General features: G+C 42.0%; 1 protein-coding gene across 22 annotated transcripts in view; it reads right to left on the reverse strand.

The window, feature by feature from the left end:
* LOC117527150 (receptor-type tyrosine-protein phosphatase delta-like) overlaps positions 1-17,836 on the reverse strand; it is a 527,875-nt gene that overhangs the window by 11,498 nt on the left and 498,541 nt on the right. For all 22 annotated transcript variants that reach the window (XM_034189362.1, XM_034189358.1, XM_034189350.1 and 19 more), the window contains 3 exons: positions 15,253-15,372; positions 13,193-13,347; positions 7,403-7,688 (listed from right to left, as the gene is read on the reverse strand). In XM_034189362.1, coding sequence (XP_034045253.1) covers positions 7,403-7,688; positions 13,193-13,347; positions 15,253-15,372 — 561 coding nt within the window. The remainder of the gene's footprint in view (positions 1-7,402; positions 7,689-13,192; positions 13,348-15,252; positions 15,373-17,836) is intronic.

The raw sequence follows: 17,836 nt of genomic DNA on the forward strand, positions 1-17,836 counted from the left end.
ATTTTTTTTTTTTTATCCTTGTCGTCAACACGCGCTTTTAACTTTCTGTGATTTTATTCGACTCTTTCAGATGGTGCTCCAAAATGACCCGTTAAGTGTTCAGCTGAGTTGAAATCTGGTGACCGGGACAACCGCGGTGTATGTTTTACATCAGCACGCGGCTGAGCAAACACTTCGCTGACATTCTGCCATCAGGACGGTAACGCTGCAGCAGAGTGGCTTTCTGTTTACTCTGCCCTCGGAGCGGTTCAGCAGATGGAACCCATTCCAGGAAAAATTTAGGCCACATGCTTTCAATATGTACCTATCCAGCGACAATTGATTCTCCTCTTCCCTGCCAGCCAACCGGGTCAGTAGTGAACTAACCTGGTGTACAATGGCTGATGCCCAACAACCTTTTATTATCAATTCTAACTTGCTAGCTTTCTTTGTTTTGGCACTTTGGTTGTTTGCAGCTCCCTTTACTTCAAATACGCGTGCTGAAATCTCATAAGTCTCTTTCAATCCAAAAATCAGTCCTGACAAGATTAAACTTTTATGAGAGTCTGAAAGAGTAGAGCCTCCAAAAGTCCTGAGAAAGACCCTCCTGCAGGTGATTATTGAGTTCAAGAGCAAATATTAACCTGTTGTGTTGTTCTTGAGGGCTTATTGAAGCTGGTGGTAGTGCGGAGCCACGGTGCTGCCCGCGTCTGTGTGTCGATGCTACATCAGTATGTTTTTAGGAAGCAACCAAGCTACACTTTACAAATCCCTCGTGTTTGAATAAAGTAGGATAATGTTTAAGTTCAAGGTCATGTATCTGTTCTGCAGTGTTCAACAACCCACATCTCTCTTCCAGACTCAGTCTGTCCATCTCTGTCTCTCCAGGTGTTTCTCTTTTTTCCCCCACTTCTCAACCTAACCATTCATGGCAGATGGCCCCTCCATATAGTCTGGGTCGGCTCAAGGTTTGTTGGGGGAATGTGTCTGGTTGTAGCAGACAAATGGTTGTTATAGAGATGTGGGAATATGCCGGTTGTCTGCCTGGGTGGTTATCATCTAGGTCCCAAGGCGATTCCGTGGTGTTGTGGATATGGCAAAGCAGTGCATGCTCCCAGACTTGACCTGACTTGGGGGAATGTTCATCCTTTTGGGTAATTTATATAGTTCAAAGTAAGGTCTCAGTTTCCTCTGTTAAAAAAAAAAAAGAAAACCTCTTGAAAGTACCGTATTTGCCACAGCCAGATGAAATGTGGGTGTCGGTTTGACCTTCTACATCTGCTAGGATCCTCAACACTGAAGCACCTGTGTGCTGGATCTTGCTCAGAGAAATGCGCCAAAAAGCGAAAAAGTCTCAGATGACGTTCCTGCTCAATGCAAGTGATACTCTGCATCTGTCTCCCTGAGCAACCGCTTCTTTAGTATAAAGATTTTGCAGTGGTATCCAAGGATCATCCAGTAAGACTAAGTACCAATGACATCCAGTTGTCGCTTTCTATTACTGGTTAGCATAAGAGACAGAATCTAAAAAAAAAAAAAAAAAAAAATATATATATATATATATATATATAAAATTAGGAAATCACATTGTATGATTTTTAAATCATTAATTTGCATTTTATTGCATGAAATAAGTATTTGATCATGTACCAACCAGCAAAAATTCTGGCTCTCACAGACCTGTTAGTTTTTCTTTAAGAAGCCGTCCTATTCCGCACTTGTTACCTGTATAAAAGACACTTGTCCACACAATCAATCACACTCCAACCTATCCACCATGGCCAAGACCAAAGAGCTGTTTAACGACACCAGGGACAAAATTGTAGACCTACATAAGGCTGGGATGGGCTAAAGGACAACAGGCAAGCAGCCTGTTTCTTCAGTCTGGGGCTCCATGCAAGATCTCGCCTCGCAGTGTAAGGATGAATCTGAGAAATACCAGAACTACACAGGAGGACCTGGTCAATGACCTGAAGAGAGCTGGGACCACAGTCACAAAGATTACATTAGTAACACATGATGCTGTCATGGTTTAAAATCCTGGAGAGCATGCAAGGTCCCCCTGCTCACGCCAGTACATGTCCAGGCCCGTTTGAAGTTCACCAGTGACCATCTGGATGATCCAGATGAGGCATGGGAGAAGGTCATGTGGTCAGATGAGACCAGAACAGAGCTTTTTGGAATCAACTCCCCTTACCATGTTTAGAGGATGAGAACAACCCCAAGAAAACCATCCCAACTGTGACACATCGGGGTGGAAACATCATTTTTGGGGGTGCTTTTCTGCAAAGAGGACAGGACGACTGCACTGTATTGAAGGGAGGATGGATGGGGTCATGCATCGTGAGATTTTGGCCAACAACATCCTTCCCTCAGTAAGAAAATTGAAGAAGGCTTGTGGTTGGGTCTTCCAGCATGACAATGACCCGAAACATACAGCCAGGACAACTAAGGAGGGGCTTCATAAGAAGCATTTCAAGGTCAGGACCTTGGAATGCTTCTTACGGAGTGGCCTGGCCAGTCTCCAAACCTGAACTCAATAGAAAATGTTTGGAAGGAGCTGAAACTCAAAACCTGAATGATCTGGAAAAGATCTGTATGGAGGAGTGGACCAAACTCCTTGCTGTAGTGTACAGACTTGGTCAAGAACTACAGGAAACGTCTGACTTCTGTAACTGCAAACAAAGGTTTCTGTACCAACTATTATGGTCTATTTTTCTATTGTATTAAATACTTATTTCCTGCAATAAAATGCAAATTAATGATTTAAAAAATCTGCATTGCCCTCTTCAGGTCGGTGGAGTGTCCTTGCCTCAAGTGGAGGAGTTTAAGTATCTTGGGGTCTTGTTCACGAGTGAGGGACGGATGGAGCGTGAGATCGATAGACAGATCGGTGCAGCATCTGCAGTGATGCGGTCGCTGTATCGGACCGTCGTGGTGAAGAGAGAGCTGAGTAGGGGGGCAAGGCTCTCGATTTACCGATCGATCTACGTTCCGATCCTCACCTATGGTCATGAGATTTGGCTCATGACCGAAAGAACGAGATCGCGAGTACAAGCGGCCGAGATGAGTTTCCTCCACAGGGTGGCTGGGCGCTCCCTTAGAGATAGGGTGAGGAGCTCGGTCACTCGGGAGGAGCTCGGAGTCGAGCCGCTGCTCCTCCACGTCGAAAGGAGTCAGTTGAGGTGGCTCGGGCATCTTTTCCGGATGCCCCCTGGACGCCTCACTGGAGAGGTGTTCCGGGCACGTCCCACTGGGAGGAGGCCCCAGGGAAGACCCAGGACACGCTGGAGGGACTACATCTCTCGGCTGGCTTGGGAACGCCTTGGGGTTCCCCCGGAGGAGCTGGAGGAGGTGTGTATGGATCGGGAGGTCTGGGCGGCTTTGCTTGGGCTGCTGCCCCCGCGACCTGACTCCGGATAAAGCGGAAGAAAATGGATGGATGGATGGCATACAATGTAATTTTCTGATTTTTTTTTTAGATACTGTCTCTCAGAGTTGAAGTGTACCTACACTAAAAATTACAGACCTCTTCATTCTTTGTAGGGGGGAAAACCTGCAAAATGGACAGTGGATCAAATTCTTATTTGCCTCACTGTATGTAATTGGTATTTATGTTATTATTATCATCATTATTATTTACAAAAGTATTGTGTAGTGTATATAACGTAATTTTTTTTAGGTGTAGTCATTTATAAGCTCTGCTTCAGACGGTTCCTTTCAGTATCACCATCCATTTATAATCATGTTCAATTTTGTCATTTTTTTGTGAATCTGAATAAAATATTAGAATTGAATTGAAAAACTGAATTGAATCGTCTACTGAAAGAACGACGCATGATATCATAACATTTCAGCAGTTTCAGTTTTTCTGTGATATTACTTTGTAAACGCTATTTCGTCATTTTGGGGACAAACAGCTGACTCCTGATTTTTTTCAGCGTGATCTCTGATTTACATCGATATTCACTAGAGCTTTACAGCTGGCATTTGATAAATTTCTGATAAAATATATTACATTATAATATGCAAATATTTCTCTTGCTTTATCGTCCGTTATGATTCTAAGCATTCCACACATCACAAATAGGCATATTGTGCCTAATGTGCGTATGTGTACATGTGTGTTTCTCTTCCTCAGGTGTAGCTTTAGCATGGCAGAATAAATACTAAAATCAACAAACAAGTGCATGAGTTGTTGATTAGTTGAATATATTTTGGAAAATGTACACATTTTCTATCTTGTTCTTGTGGTTTGCTCCATTAATGATAAAAAATGAACTTACAGTGACACAAAATATCTGTAGTCAGGAAGAAATTTACATTTTGCGAGAAGTACGTTCACATTTCGTGAGATATTTTTTCAGTATTCATGTTTTGCAATTCACGGTTTGTGGATAATTCATGATTTGTAGCAGATTCACGTTTCTGGGGTTAACAAGGCTTCTTTCCACTGCAGGAACTTGCAGGCCCTTCCAAGACCTTTACACGTCTCCACCACAGGGACTGCCCCTGAAAAGTGATTTTTTTTTTTTTTTACTGCTACAGAGTAGGTACTTATGAATGGCCCTGAAATGCTGGTGTACAAGGCTCAACACTGATTGGGTGAACTCAGGCAAGAGAAGACAAGAATAAACAAGCAACATTTCTAAAAGTGAGCAGAAGAGAATGAAACAGAGCGGACAGATGGACTGATGAGGATGTACAGGTGATGGAAAAGGTCCAGCAAGGATTTGAGTCCTCGAAGGAGGAAAGAAAATCTCCATCAGTCCACCTGGATATTCGTAGAATTAAACACACCGCATTGACGGTCATGCACTACATAATGCCAAGTGTATGAAGCAGGGTTCTAGCTAGGACCATTTTAGTGCCGGGTAAGTTATGTGATCGCAGCTTATAGCTTCCGTGGCCCCCTGAACCTATTGCGTTTTATACCACTAAGACATTCTTGGCAAGCCTTATTTTAACTAATTTTGGGTGGTTTTAGACTCACTGAACGCAAGAATAATAAACAAAAAATTATATTTATGTTGTAAAATTTGTAAGATCAAAGTCTTTTCTGTCAAAGTCTACGTTAATGAATTAAATAACATAGAAAATGTTAAAAACACATTAATATTTAATGGCCATAGCATTTACTATCTTCTTCAAAAATGATACAAGGTAGTTTTTTACAGAAGCATATTGCATTCACTGGATAAAAAAAAATTGACCAGTGATCTCGTAATTACGAGAAAAGATCTCATAAATACGAGAAAAGATCTCACAATTCCGAGAAAAGATCTCGTATGTATGAGAAAATATCTCATAATTCCGAGAAAAGATCTTGTACGAGGTGTGTTAGAAAAGTAACGGACCTTTTTATTTTTTGCAAAAACTATATGGATTTGAATCATGTGTGATTGCATCAGCCAAGCTTGAACCTTCGTGCGCATGTGTGAGTTTTTTCACGCCTGTCGGTTGCGTCATTCGCCTGTGAGCACACCTTGTGGGAGGAGTGGTCCAGCCCCCTCGGCGGATTTTCATTGTCAGGAAATTGGCTGATCGACTGCCGCTTTGCTTCATCAAAATTTTTTCTGAAAGTGTGAGAGACAGCCAGGTGGAAACCATTTGGAAAATTCAGATGGCTTTCGGTGAAGATCTTATGGGGATCACACAGATTAAGGACAATTACAACTGGATTAAAGACAGCCCACAGTGGCTGAGGGCGTGCCGCGCACCGAGCGGCGATCGACAGGCTCAAACGACCAGATCGTTTCCAAAGTGAATGCTTTGTTGATCCGGGACGTTGTCTGACTACCAGAGAAATGGCAAGACAGCTGGACATCGCAATTTTTCGGGACATTCCGCTGTTACAGGAGTTTTTGTAATGGAATGTGGAGCGGAGAAATTCGCCACGGAGCCGCTCATGGCGCGGGACGAAAGCACCTCCCTGTTGGTCTCACAGGACAAGCCCTAACATGCCCAGCTCTTGCACCATTCGGAAGATTCAGACGGCTTTCGGTCTCTTTTCAGTCGTGTGACTATCCAAGAAATTGTGAACGAGCTGGACATGCCACAACATGTCCTGTGAGGCTTCATCACGGCGTTGCTTTTTGTTCTGTGCCCTGCGCCTCCATCCCGACACGTGTCGTCACCTCTTAAAGCACGGTGATCAGCACACCTGCACTGAGCTTTACAAAGACATTTTTATACTTTTTTCCCTCCTTTATTTAGAATTCTGAGCTGAGCCGCTCCGTATCTGCACGTTAAAACAGCTGATCCTCCGCGACGCGTCAACAACTAACACTATTTTCCACTCAAATGCACCTAAACTCTCTTTCTGAGGACCACATGATGTGAAAACACAATAAAACTTTCTTACCTGTAAATCTGGTCCTGTTTTCTGCATAAATAAATGTTATCCATTCTTTCTGCTCAAACGCCAAAGTAGGGGCGAATCCAGATGGAATGGGGGCGTGGGGCAAGGATGTGCCCCCTCACAACACCCCTAGATTAAAGGTCCAGTTTTGAAGCCTTTTTTTACTACAACTACTAATACTACTTAAAATAATATTAATTTCGACAAGTAAAATATTTAGAGAGAATTTAAATGTTAGAAAAATGCTAGAATGAATTTAATAGTTACATTTATAAACAATGTAGGTTCGAAATTGCAAGTTTTACTGTTACAGTGCTGTCAACAGTTAAATATGAGGTCAAGAAAGAGGTCTTTATTTTACTTTTTATAAAACAAGTATTTATTTTCATTGAAGTCAAGAAAGGGTGACTATAAAGTAACTTTTGGCAAAACAGGTATCATTGTCATGTTGAGGTGGCAGAGGGTTGTTGTCGGCAGCTGTGAAAAGTAACTAAAAAAGTAACTAGTAATCTAACTTAGTTACTTTTACAATTGAGTAATCAGTAAAGTAACTAAGTTACTTTTTCAAGGAGTAATCAGTAATCAGTAATTGGATTACTTTTTCAAAGTAACTGTGGCAACACTGATCTTCAGATACAGATACAGAAAGGCCTCTGGAGGAATTTCATGGCGGGGTTAATTTTTTTTTTCCTTCAGCTCAGAGCGGAGCAGAGACGCTGTTTCCAGCTGTTCCTGTTCACAGCTCTGTGGCCACAGAACGCACTGATCTCTGCTGTTTGCGATTTGATATGAAGAAAATGAGAAATATATTTCTTATTACTGTAATGATTGGTTTAAAATTGCAAAACTACGATGCTATAAGCTTGAAATATGATTGAATTGGTACATTTTCAGCAACATTTCAGTTTATTTTTCAGCAATTCTGTGCTGGATGGCACCTTATGGGATGTCTATGGGCGGCACAGACAATTTGTGTGAGCTCCTGTGGTGAGAAAATGTAAATACACCTTACAGGGTGTCATCATCATCATCATCATCTTCAATGAGGAGCTGTTCCTTCACCTTGAACTCCAACTCCATGCTGGTGATGTTCTCTCCTGGTTCAATCTGCGTCAGCCTCTGGATGTAGGAGTACAGGTTCCTAGCGGGGACCTCAGTGTTCCCACAGGTCACAGCCTCCAGCAGTGCATCATGAATGAAGATGTACTGGTCCTCCGTCTGGACCATGTAGTTCCTCTGGGAGCGCATCAGCGTGACGTGGCCGTAGATGTCTAAGGTTTTCTCTTGCTTGATTCGCTCCGTCATGGCGTCGATGATGATGAAGCAGCCCGTGCGTCCGACTCCAGCACTGTAAATTGGAAGGGAAAACAGGGAGAGACGTGTGATTCATCTCACATTACACATGCTATGCACTGCTGAAGAGACCATTTTCTCTTGTAGAGTTTCGACCGGCTCTGCTGCAGATTCCATATGCTCTGACCATGCTGTTCCTAAATAATCCAAGTGCCACAAAGACACTGAGCGTCCAGCAATATTCTCTACAAAGGATATGAAATTGACATAAGCCATGAGTCAGCATCGCCGTCTCACTGGCATTAGGGAGATATCCTCTCCTATCGACACAATCCAGAAATGTAATACGCTGAGCTGCCAACCCAAACACGGGCTTTCTGCTGTGCTGGTACCTCGATGATGAAATACCCTGACCAAGCAACTCTCTCTCTACAATAAAAAACACTTTACATGGTTAAATTCACATCAGCGGGTGTGTGTGTGTGCAGTTGTTGGTGTATGTCGTACAAGTGGGATGAGATCGAGTCCATTGTTTGGTACAGAGGCTAATACATTAAGACGACATTACGGCAGTCTTTCTGTTCTGAGATAATTAAATTTGAATGATAATCCCGTTAAGATATTCCATCTGTGACTGTGACGAAGATTAAGAAGAGCTTCTCTCCTGCCAACCTTTTCCTCTCATTTCTCCACTGCTTCTCCTCAACACCCTTTACACCACCACCATTACTACCCCCCTTCAGAATACATTTTGTGTCCACTTTTCTTTTCTTCAGCAGTTCCATTCGGCTCACCCTGGATTTGACCTCCCCTCGTGTCCACTCGGTACGTCTGCCTCTCAATCGTCGTCTTCATCCCTTTTCCACTTTGTCTCTCACTTCACTCTTCTTCTTCCAATGAGCATCTCATCCATTTTCCCTCTGGAGAAGAAGCAAGTAGCAGGTCTGTTCCAGCACGAGATTGTGCCAAAAAACTAATGACGTGGTTTTTAGAAACTTCGTGCAAAGAAATCAGGAGCCTCTCGCTGCTACATTTGAATATAAACTTCTGAACTTCCATCTCCTGCCTGTTTAAATGGTACGTAAATAATCAGTGTGGGAAGTAATGTCCACATGGTGGTTTCTTCTGCTGATGCTGAAATGATGAGATGATGGCGACCGTTAAGAGAGGAATGTGAACGTCGGAGCCAGTGAGGGTGGTTCAGCGGTTTGCATAATGGCAGGTTAATCTCATTTCAGACCAGCACCCTTGTGTGATTTTACACAAACCTCTTGGATGGTTGATAACCAGAGATTCTCACATTTAAGAAAATTATGTTGTCACATAGAACCCCAAATAATAGGCGCATGCAAACAATAGAGAGCCAAAACGATTTCAATGAGGAAAACTGGACTGTGTTCACTGGCTGTTTAAAGACTCATTTTCCACAGAAAATTGTAATTTATATAATAATTTGAAGTGTCTTCTTACGACTGTGTTTTTCTGAGGAGTTAGATATCACACAGTGGCCAAAATTAGCATAATAACAGCTGGTAGCCTACGACTGAACTTTAGAGGAAAGAAGGTGGATAAAGACAGATGAGAGAAGGTCCACAGAATGTTGGTCTTTTCTACAAAAAAAAAAAAGAAAAAGAAAAAGACAAAATGCCAAGAAAAGTACACTCAACAAAAATATAAACGCAACACTTTTGGTTTTGCTCCCATTTTGTATGAGATGAACTCAAAGATCTAAAACTTTTTCCACATACACAATATCACCATTTCCCTCAAATATTGTTCACAAACCAGTCTAAATCTGTGATAGTGAGCACTTCTCCTTTGCTGAGATAATCCATCCCACCTCACAGGTGTGCCATACCAAGATGCTGATTAGACACCATGATTAGTGCACAGGTGTGCCTTAGACTGCCCACAATAAAAGGCCACTCTGAAAGGTGCAGTTTTGTTTTATTGGGGGGGGGATACCAGTCAGTATCTGGTGTGACCACCATTTGCCTCATGCAGTGCAACACATCTCCTTCGCATAGAGTTGATCAGGTTGTCAATTGTGGCCTGTGGAATGTTGGTCCACTCCTCTTCAATGGCTGTGCGAAGTTGCTGGATATTGGCAGGAACTGGTACACGCTGTCGTATACGCCAGTCCAGAGCATCCCAAACATGCTCAATGGGTGACATGTCCGGTGAGTATGCCGGCCATGCAAGAACTGGGACATTTTCAGCTTCCAAGAATTGTGTACAGATCCTTGCAACATGGGGCCGTGCATTATCCTGCTGCAACATGAGTTGATGTTCTTGGATGTATGGCACAACAATGGGCCTCAGGATCTCGTCACGGTATCTCTGTGCATTCAAAATGCCATCAATAAAATGCACCTGTGTTCTTCGTCCATAACAGACACCTGCCCATACCATAACCCCACCGCCACCATGGGCCACTCGATCCACAACATTGACATCAGAAAACCGCTCACCCACACGACGCCACACACGCTGTCTGCCATCTGCCCTGGACAGTGTGAACCGGGATTCATCCGTGAAGAGAACACCTCTCCAACGTGCCAAACGCCAGCGAATGTGAGCATTTGCCCACTCAAGTCGGTTACGACGATGAACTGGAGTCAGGTCGAGACCCCGATGAGGACGACGAGCATGCAGATGAGCTTCCCTGAGATGGTTTCTGACAGTTTGTGGAGAAATTCTTTGGTTATGCAAACCCATTGTTTCAGCAGCTGTCCGAGTGGCTGGTCTCAGACGATCTTGGAGGTGAACATGCTGGATGTGGAGGTCCTGGGCTGGTGTGGTTACACGTGGTCTGCGGTTGTGAGGCTGGTTGGATGTACTGCCAAATTCTCTGAAACGCCTTTGGAGACGGCTTATGGTAGAGAAATGAACATTCAATACACGAGCAACAGCTCTGGTTGACATTCCTGCTGTCAGCATGCCAATTGCACGCTCCCTCAAATCTTGCGACATCTGTGGCATTGTGCTGTGTGATAAAACTGCACCTTTCAGAGTGGCCTTTTATTGTGGACAGTCTAAGGCACACCTGTGCACTAATCATGGTGTTTAATCAGCATCTTGATATGGCACACCTGTGAGGTGGGATGGATTATCTCAGCAAAGGAGAAGTGCTCACTATCACAGATTTAGACTGGTTTGTGAACAATATTTGAGGGAAATGGTGATATTGTGTATGTGGAAAAAGTTTTTACATCATAAAACAGACTATTTCAACTCTTCAGCCACACAAACGTTAGCACCAATATGTCACTAGGTAATCCTCTAACGTTTCCTTACTCCCTGCAGAGGGAATAGTTGGGTCTATATTTGAATATAGTGGTGCAGCTTAGCTAAAATTTCCATAAAAATTGTGCTTTTTGTGATAAAAGCATGTTTTCAGATATTTTCAGATATGGAGCCATCCTGGAGCTGACCTCTAATGAGCTACAGGGGTCAATAAAGAATTACACAGGGGTCAAAATTTTAAAATGTTCCAATCATGTTGAAAATATGATACCACATTATTTGTCTGATCATAATCATTCCAAAAATGTATAGTTTGGACTATCTGTGACTGAATTCCATGGAGTTATGGGGTAAAAATGGCAAAAATGGTGATAAAGGTCAGTTTCAGTTTTGTACAGGGGTCAAAAATTCTATATATTATATTATTATATTATATACGAGGTCTGTTAGAAAAGTATCCGACCTTATTATTTTTTCAAAAACCATATGGATTTGAATCATGTGTGATTGCGTCAGACAACCTTGAACCCTCGTGCGCATGCGTGAGTTTTTTCATGCCTGTCGGTTGTGTCATTCGCCTGTGAGCAGGCTTTGAGTGAGGTGTGGTCCACCCCTCTCGTCTATTTTTTATTGCGAATAAATGTCTGAACGATTTGTAGCTTTGCTGCATCAATTTTTTTCCAGAAACTGTAAGAGACCTCCAGGTGGACACCGTTCGAAAAATTAATATGGCTTTCAGGGATGATTTTATGGGGATTAAACAGATTACGGGGTGCTACTGCCGCTTTAAGGACGGCCCACAACTGCTGAGAGTGCAGCGCACTCCCAGCCCCCATGGACAGGCTGACACCCCGCACAAACAACCAGATCATTTCCAACGTGCCTTTTTGTCAAAGTCAGACGAGGTCCCGGATCAACAAAGCTTTCACGTTGGAAATGATCTAGTTGTTCCAGCGGGGTGTCAGCCTGTCCATCAGCGCTGGGAGCGCGCTGCGCTCTCAGCAGTTGTGGGCCGTCCTTAAAGCGGCAGTAACACCCCGTAATCTGTTTAATCACCATATGATCGTCCCTGAAAGCCATATTAATTTTTCGAACGGTGTCCACCTGGAGGTCTCTCACAGTTTCTGGAAAAAAATTGATGCAGCAAAGCTCCAAATCGTTCAGACATTTATTTGCAATAAAAATAGACGAGAGGGGTGGACCACATCTCACTCAAAGCCTGCTCACAGGCGAATGACGCAACCGACAGGCGGGAAAAAACTCACGCATGCGCACGAGGGTTCAAGCTTGTCTGACGCAATCACACGTGCTTCAAATCCATATGTTTTTTTAAAAAAATAATAAGGTCGGATACTTTTCTAACAGATCTCATATATATATATATATATATATATATATATATATATATATATATATATATATATATATATATATATATATATATATATATATATATATATATATATATATATATATATATATATAAATAAAACAACATATTAACATATATCATAAGACATAGAATCCAATGGATGTCGGCCTTCTTTGACCTTCACTTTGAAGACCAAACATTCAACACAGTCCAAACTATTCCATTTATTAATCCTTTTATTTCAAGCAATAATTTGCATAACTTTTTTACCAAAATTGGAGCAACTTTAACTTTTGACCCCTGTACAAATTGAAATTGATTTTTGTCACCATTTGTGCTGTTCTTACCCCATAACTCCACAACATTCAGTCATAGATAGTCCAAACTATACCTTTTTGGAATTGTTATGATCAGACAAATAATGTAGTATAGTTTTCAACATGATTGGCTCATTTTTAAATTCTGACCTCTGTGTAATTCTTTATTGACCCCTGTAGCTCATTAGAGGTCAGCTCCAGGATGTCTCCATATCGGAAAAGAAACATTAGTTAATTTAGAATATGTGTGCCAAATGTGATGCTTTTATTACAGAATGCACAACTGTTTTGCTATGCCGCCCCGCTAATATAGTATCATCTACAAATCCCGGTGTAGAGTCAAACTGGACACCTTTCATGATACCATGAAAATTCAGTAAGGTATATCTTATATTTCAATTCTAAGCTGGAACTATGCTAGTATATAAAGGTATATCTAAATATCTTAAAAGGAAGAGTAAAATAGGAGAGTAGAAAAGAGTAGAGTAGAGCCACTTAGGTGCCTTGTTTTGAGAACCAGGAATCAAGGTCCAATCTTTTGATACGCAGTGACGGGTGCCAGCGTGCTTGTAACTACAAAGCAATAAAAAGAGATACACGGTTTGAACAGGTACTTTCCCATACCTACAGTGGACGATCATTGGCCCTGCATCTGGAGGGTTGCATGCTTTGACCCTGCGTAGGAAGGCCAAGAAAGGGGTGGGGTGTTCTGGCACCCCATGGTCTGGCCAGGCTGTGAACTGGAAATGACGAACCTCACGTTTCTCGTTGGAGCCGCTCTGGATGAGCAGAAAAAGAGAACATTAAAATGTACAGCAACTATGCTAATTTTTTTTTAAATCAATAGTTAACAATCCAAACAAAACTAGAACATCTGCAAGAGGAAATAATAGCCAACAGGGTAATTTTTATAATATAATGCTATGCAAAAGTTTCAGGTAATCCATAATTTTGATAAAAAGTACATGACATCTGAACTGTCCAAACATAACCCTAGTCCAACAAAAATGTTTTTGCCCCCTGCCCTCCAACTGAATTAATTTGATTCAATTCATATAGCACCAAATCACAAAAAAGCTGCCCCAGAGTGTTTCACACGGGTAAGGTCTAACCTTACCAACCTCCCTGAGCAAGCACATAGGTCACAGTGTTCAGAAAATCTGCCTTTGGAATTAAATAAACGAATCAACTATGAAGTTAAAAGCCACATCGTCAAAAAAAATTTCTAATCATCTCTGTTAAATGGTACATTTAACAGGTAATGGTACATTTTTATGTGTGTGTGTGTGTGTGTGTGTGTGTGTGTGTGTGTGTGGGGGGGGGGGGGGGTACATCTCTGTTAAATGTACCTACATAGTGCATTTAACAGAGATGATTAAGAGTTGTGGAGTTGTTTTGGTGCTTTGTGTCTTTAATTTGTTAATTTTGTTAATTTTTTTTTTGTGTGTGTGTGCCTGGAAAAACAATATTAATTAGCCCATTAGCTTCTGCTTGCTAATGCAGTATTTGCGTTATAAATAAATAATGCACCAAGTTTTCAAACTTTTAATGACACTTGTATCTCACCTATGATTGTGTGTCTAGTGGCCATAAGAAGCATTTTACTCTGAGTTCTTTGTGTCGGCCACAATAACATTAATTGCTCGTCAGTTTCTGCAAGTTAAATCAGTGTAAATCATTTATAGCCTTTGAGGCCCATTTGTGCCAGTGTTTGTACCCGGATTTCACTGATCTTAAATCCAAAGGTAGAATGGTACTCATGAGCACAGCCTCTGTTAAACTGAATTAAATTAGTTTTGCTGTTTGTTGCATGAAAGAGGAGCACCACATTTCAAAAATAAATGTGACTTACAGACCTGTGTGACATATGTATTTTTTTTTCTTTTCAAGACACATTTTTGGACAAATGCAACAAATACTCCAGTACAACTTATAGTCTGGAAAATACAGTACTCATTATTTATAAAAAGAAGGATACAAAAACTGTTTTACTTCATTGGATTAGTTGATATTATGTATTCAAATGATGTGTAGTACCTGGGACACACTACTAAAATTTAGCTGCTAATTATGACTTAATTAAAAAAGGGGTAAAAGTGCTGATTAAATAGAACCAGATTTTCCTTGAGAAACAAACAGGCAACACCAGTCCAATACAGGTTACTTCCCCAGAAAAGGCTGGTACCCATTTACAGCTGGGTGGACTGGGATGATGCAGATGAAGTATCTTGTCCAAGGACGCAGACAAGTAGTGTGACGGGGAAGTGAACCCAGGTTGACATAATGTGCGCACAAGTCCTACTAGGACAAAGATCAAAGAGATAATAAATAAGAAGATTTGTGATGCTATCAGGATACTTCTGCCATTACCAGAAAAGATGACTGGAATATTGTGAATTAGATCACAAGCTGCCTCAGTATTTAATCAATGCCTCACTGACCCAGTGACTGTGTCAGAACAAAATGTTACCAACATCCGTCCTTTACTGTTTGAATTAAACTCCTGACTGTTAGCAGAGGTTAAAAAGAAGTCCATATGAACAGCTTTATATCTCACGAGGGCGGTTCTTAAACTGAAACAGTCTGTTAAAACATGAATTCTTATCTGCTTTTTTCATGATGGATTACAAACACAACATGGCTACAGACTCACACACGACACCCCAACACACAGTTTGTATCACCTTGTAAAGAGCGAAGGTCCTGACGGAGTAGGTGGCCAGCTCCACTGTGTCCAGCAGAGTGACCTGGATCAGCCCGTAGGTCTCTGTGCCCCGCGTTGGCCAGTACTGATCGCACTTCACCTAAAATACAAAGAGACCACAAGCAAGTGAAAAAGTGAGAAAGAGGGAACCGATCCAGCGCTTGTGCACATGTATAAACAACAAAGTGTTGAAAAGAGGATCAGTGAGTGTTTGCAAGAAATCAGACAGAGATGCTTGAATAAATTTGAAAGAACAAACAGGCAACCTGGCATGTGAAAGGGTTTTTAGTGAAGCGGTGTTAGGCCGCGCTCGGCGCAACAACTTTCAATTACTGTGAGCTGTGTGACACTGGATTACTGCAGGTTGGCCGGGTCTCGCGAGGATCTGCCACAAAGCTCCGAAAAACCAATTGACACGAAAACTCCGGGCCTTACATATTTAATTCTGTACGTCGCTCCACATTCACAAATCCTTACCCGCACCACACCAAATCTCTTCACGCCTAACCACCAGCTCCCTCATATCAGGCCGTCATATTTGTAGTTCCTTCGCTCAGCCGGAGACCACATACGGGAGTGGGGGTGGGGTGGGATAAAATCCCAGTGGAGAGGAAGGGGGAGGAGAGTGTTGGCAGAATCAGGCCAAACCAGACGTTATGTGCTGATCCCTCCAGTCCGCACATCAAAGAAGGCAGGGAGCTCAGCTCAGCTCGCGCCGCATTCCGCCGCTCCAGACTGAGGATTATGCATTTTTTGGTGCGGGACGTTGAGGCTGTAATTACAGCTTTTCCACTGTTTCAGACTTTTTAGACACTGTGGGCTTGTGTGTCTCTCTCTGTGTGTGTGTGTGTGTGTGTGTGTGTGTGTGTGGGGGGGTGTACAGAAAGGGCCGCTCACGTCGGGGGGCCCCCGACCACTGGCAGCAAGCTAAACAGCTTCACAGCAAACGCCTGGTGTGAAGACGACGTAATCCGTAAATCTTGATGGCATAACTGCGGCCTCCTCTTGTGTGGTTTGAACAGTTCAGAGATGACGGAACCGGCAGCGGGACCGTCTGTGATGATGTACATGTACACAACTTGGATTGGTGTGAAATAAGATTAAATAATTATGCAGCCCACTTCCATCTGTAAACGCTACACGTGGAGATAAGTGGGCTGCTAATCGAAACCATTCACATGTAATGTCATTGTCACAGAATGCTCTTCACTACTGAATTTAAAGCTACAGTGTGCAGGATTTAAAGGAGTACATTAGCAGAAATGGAATATAGCATTCATGACTTTAGTGTGCAACTCACTGCAACAATGAATCAATGTGTTTCATAAGCTTAGAATGAGCGCTTAACATTATGGTGGCCGCCATACTGCCAAAAGGGACATACTTACACCACTTTCCGCATTTTGCAGCGCGGCCGGAAACTGAAGGAAAAAGAAGAGGAATCAGTGGTTGCTCCCCTATACATGGTCGACTGGTTGCTAGTGCAGGCGAACAAGTTTGACAGCCCTTATTTATGTCAATATGTTGCTTATCACGAAAAGGTAAGGGAGCATGAATCCTCATGGGCGAAAAAGTGGAACCGGAGATAGCATAATGCAATCTGCAAACTCACCACTAGATGACACTAAATCTTACACACTGTAGCTTTAAAGCTAAGCAGGTATTCAGAAATTATTCCATACTTATGAGACAGAAGAATCTACTGCTTATTTACTGAGGGCTTAACATTACTTCCTGTTGGCAACAGGTGCAGAATAACAGCATGGAAGCAGGAAGCTATGAACCACTGCAGGCTAAACATAAGACAGCAGCATTTCTCCTCAGACTAGAACAGCATACGCAAGCAGATTCTGATACCTGACCAAAGATTCACAAAGAGCAACATTTGGATGAGCCACAGTTACTTTGATTGACAACAATGTCAAAGACGGATATTCAGCTTAATCAGATGCTGGACTGAACGTGATGAATGTTCAAACATCTGCCAGATGTTTTTGCAAACTTATCAAAACATTTGGTAAATAGTTTAATATCTGTATGAAGGACCAAATGTGGTGAAACTTCATCTTGAGTTGGGGCTCAACTAGCAAGACAACTATCTAGGTAGAAAGAAACAGACCAAACATTTCTAAGTCACTGAATATGTGGTAGACTTCAGTTGCCACAATCATTAAGAAGCACAAACAGGATGGTATTATACAGTTCATCCAGAAAGTATTCACAGTGCTTCACTTTTATTACATTTTGCTATTCCAAAATGGATGAAATTCATTTTTTTCCCTCAAAATTCTACACACAATAGCCCATAATGACAATATAAAAAAAAGTTTTGAGATTTTTGCAAATTTATAGAAAAAACCCCAACAACAATTAAGAACTCACGTGCACTTAAGTATTCACAGGTTTTGCCATGAAGCTCAAAACTGAGCTCAGGTGCATCCTGTTTCCACTGATCATCCTTGAGATGTGTCTACAGCTTAACTGGACTCCACCTGTGGTAAATTCAGTTGATTGGACATGATTTGGAAAGACATACACCTGTCTACATACAGTAAGGTTCAGAA

The sequence above is a fragment of the Thalassophryne amazonica genome, chromosome 15, assembly GCF_902500255.1.
Source record: "Thalassophryne amazonica chromosome 15, fThaAma1.1, whole genome shotgun sequence".
Taxonomy (NCBI): Eukaryota; Metazoa; Chordata; class Actinopteri; order Batrachoidiformes; family Batrachoididae; genus Thalassophryne; species Thalassophryne amazonica.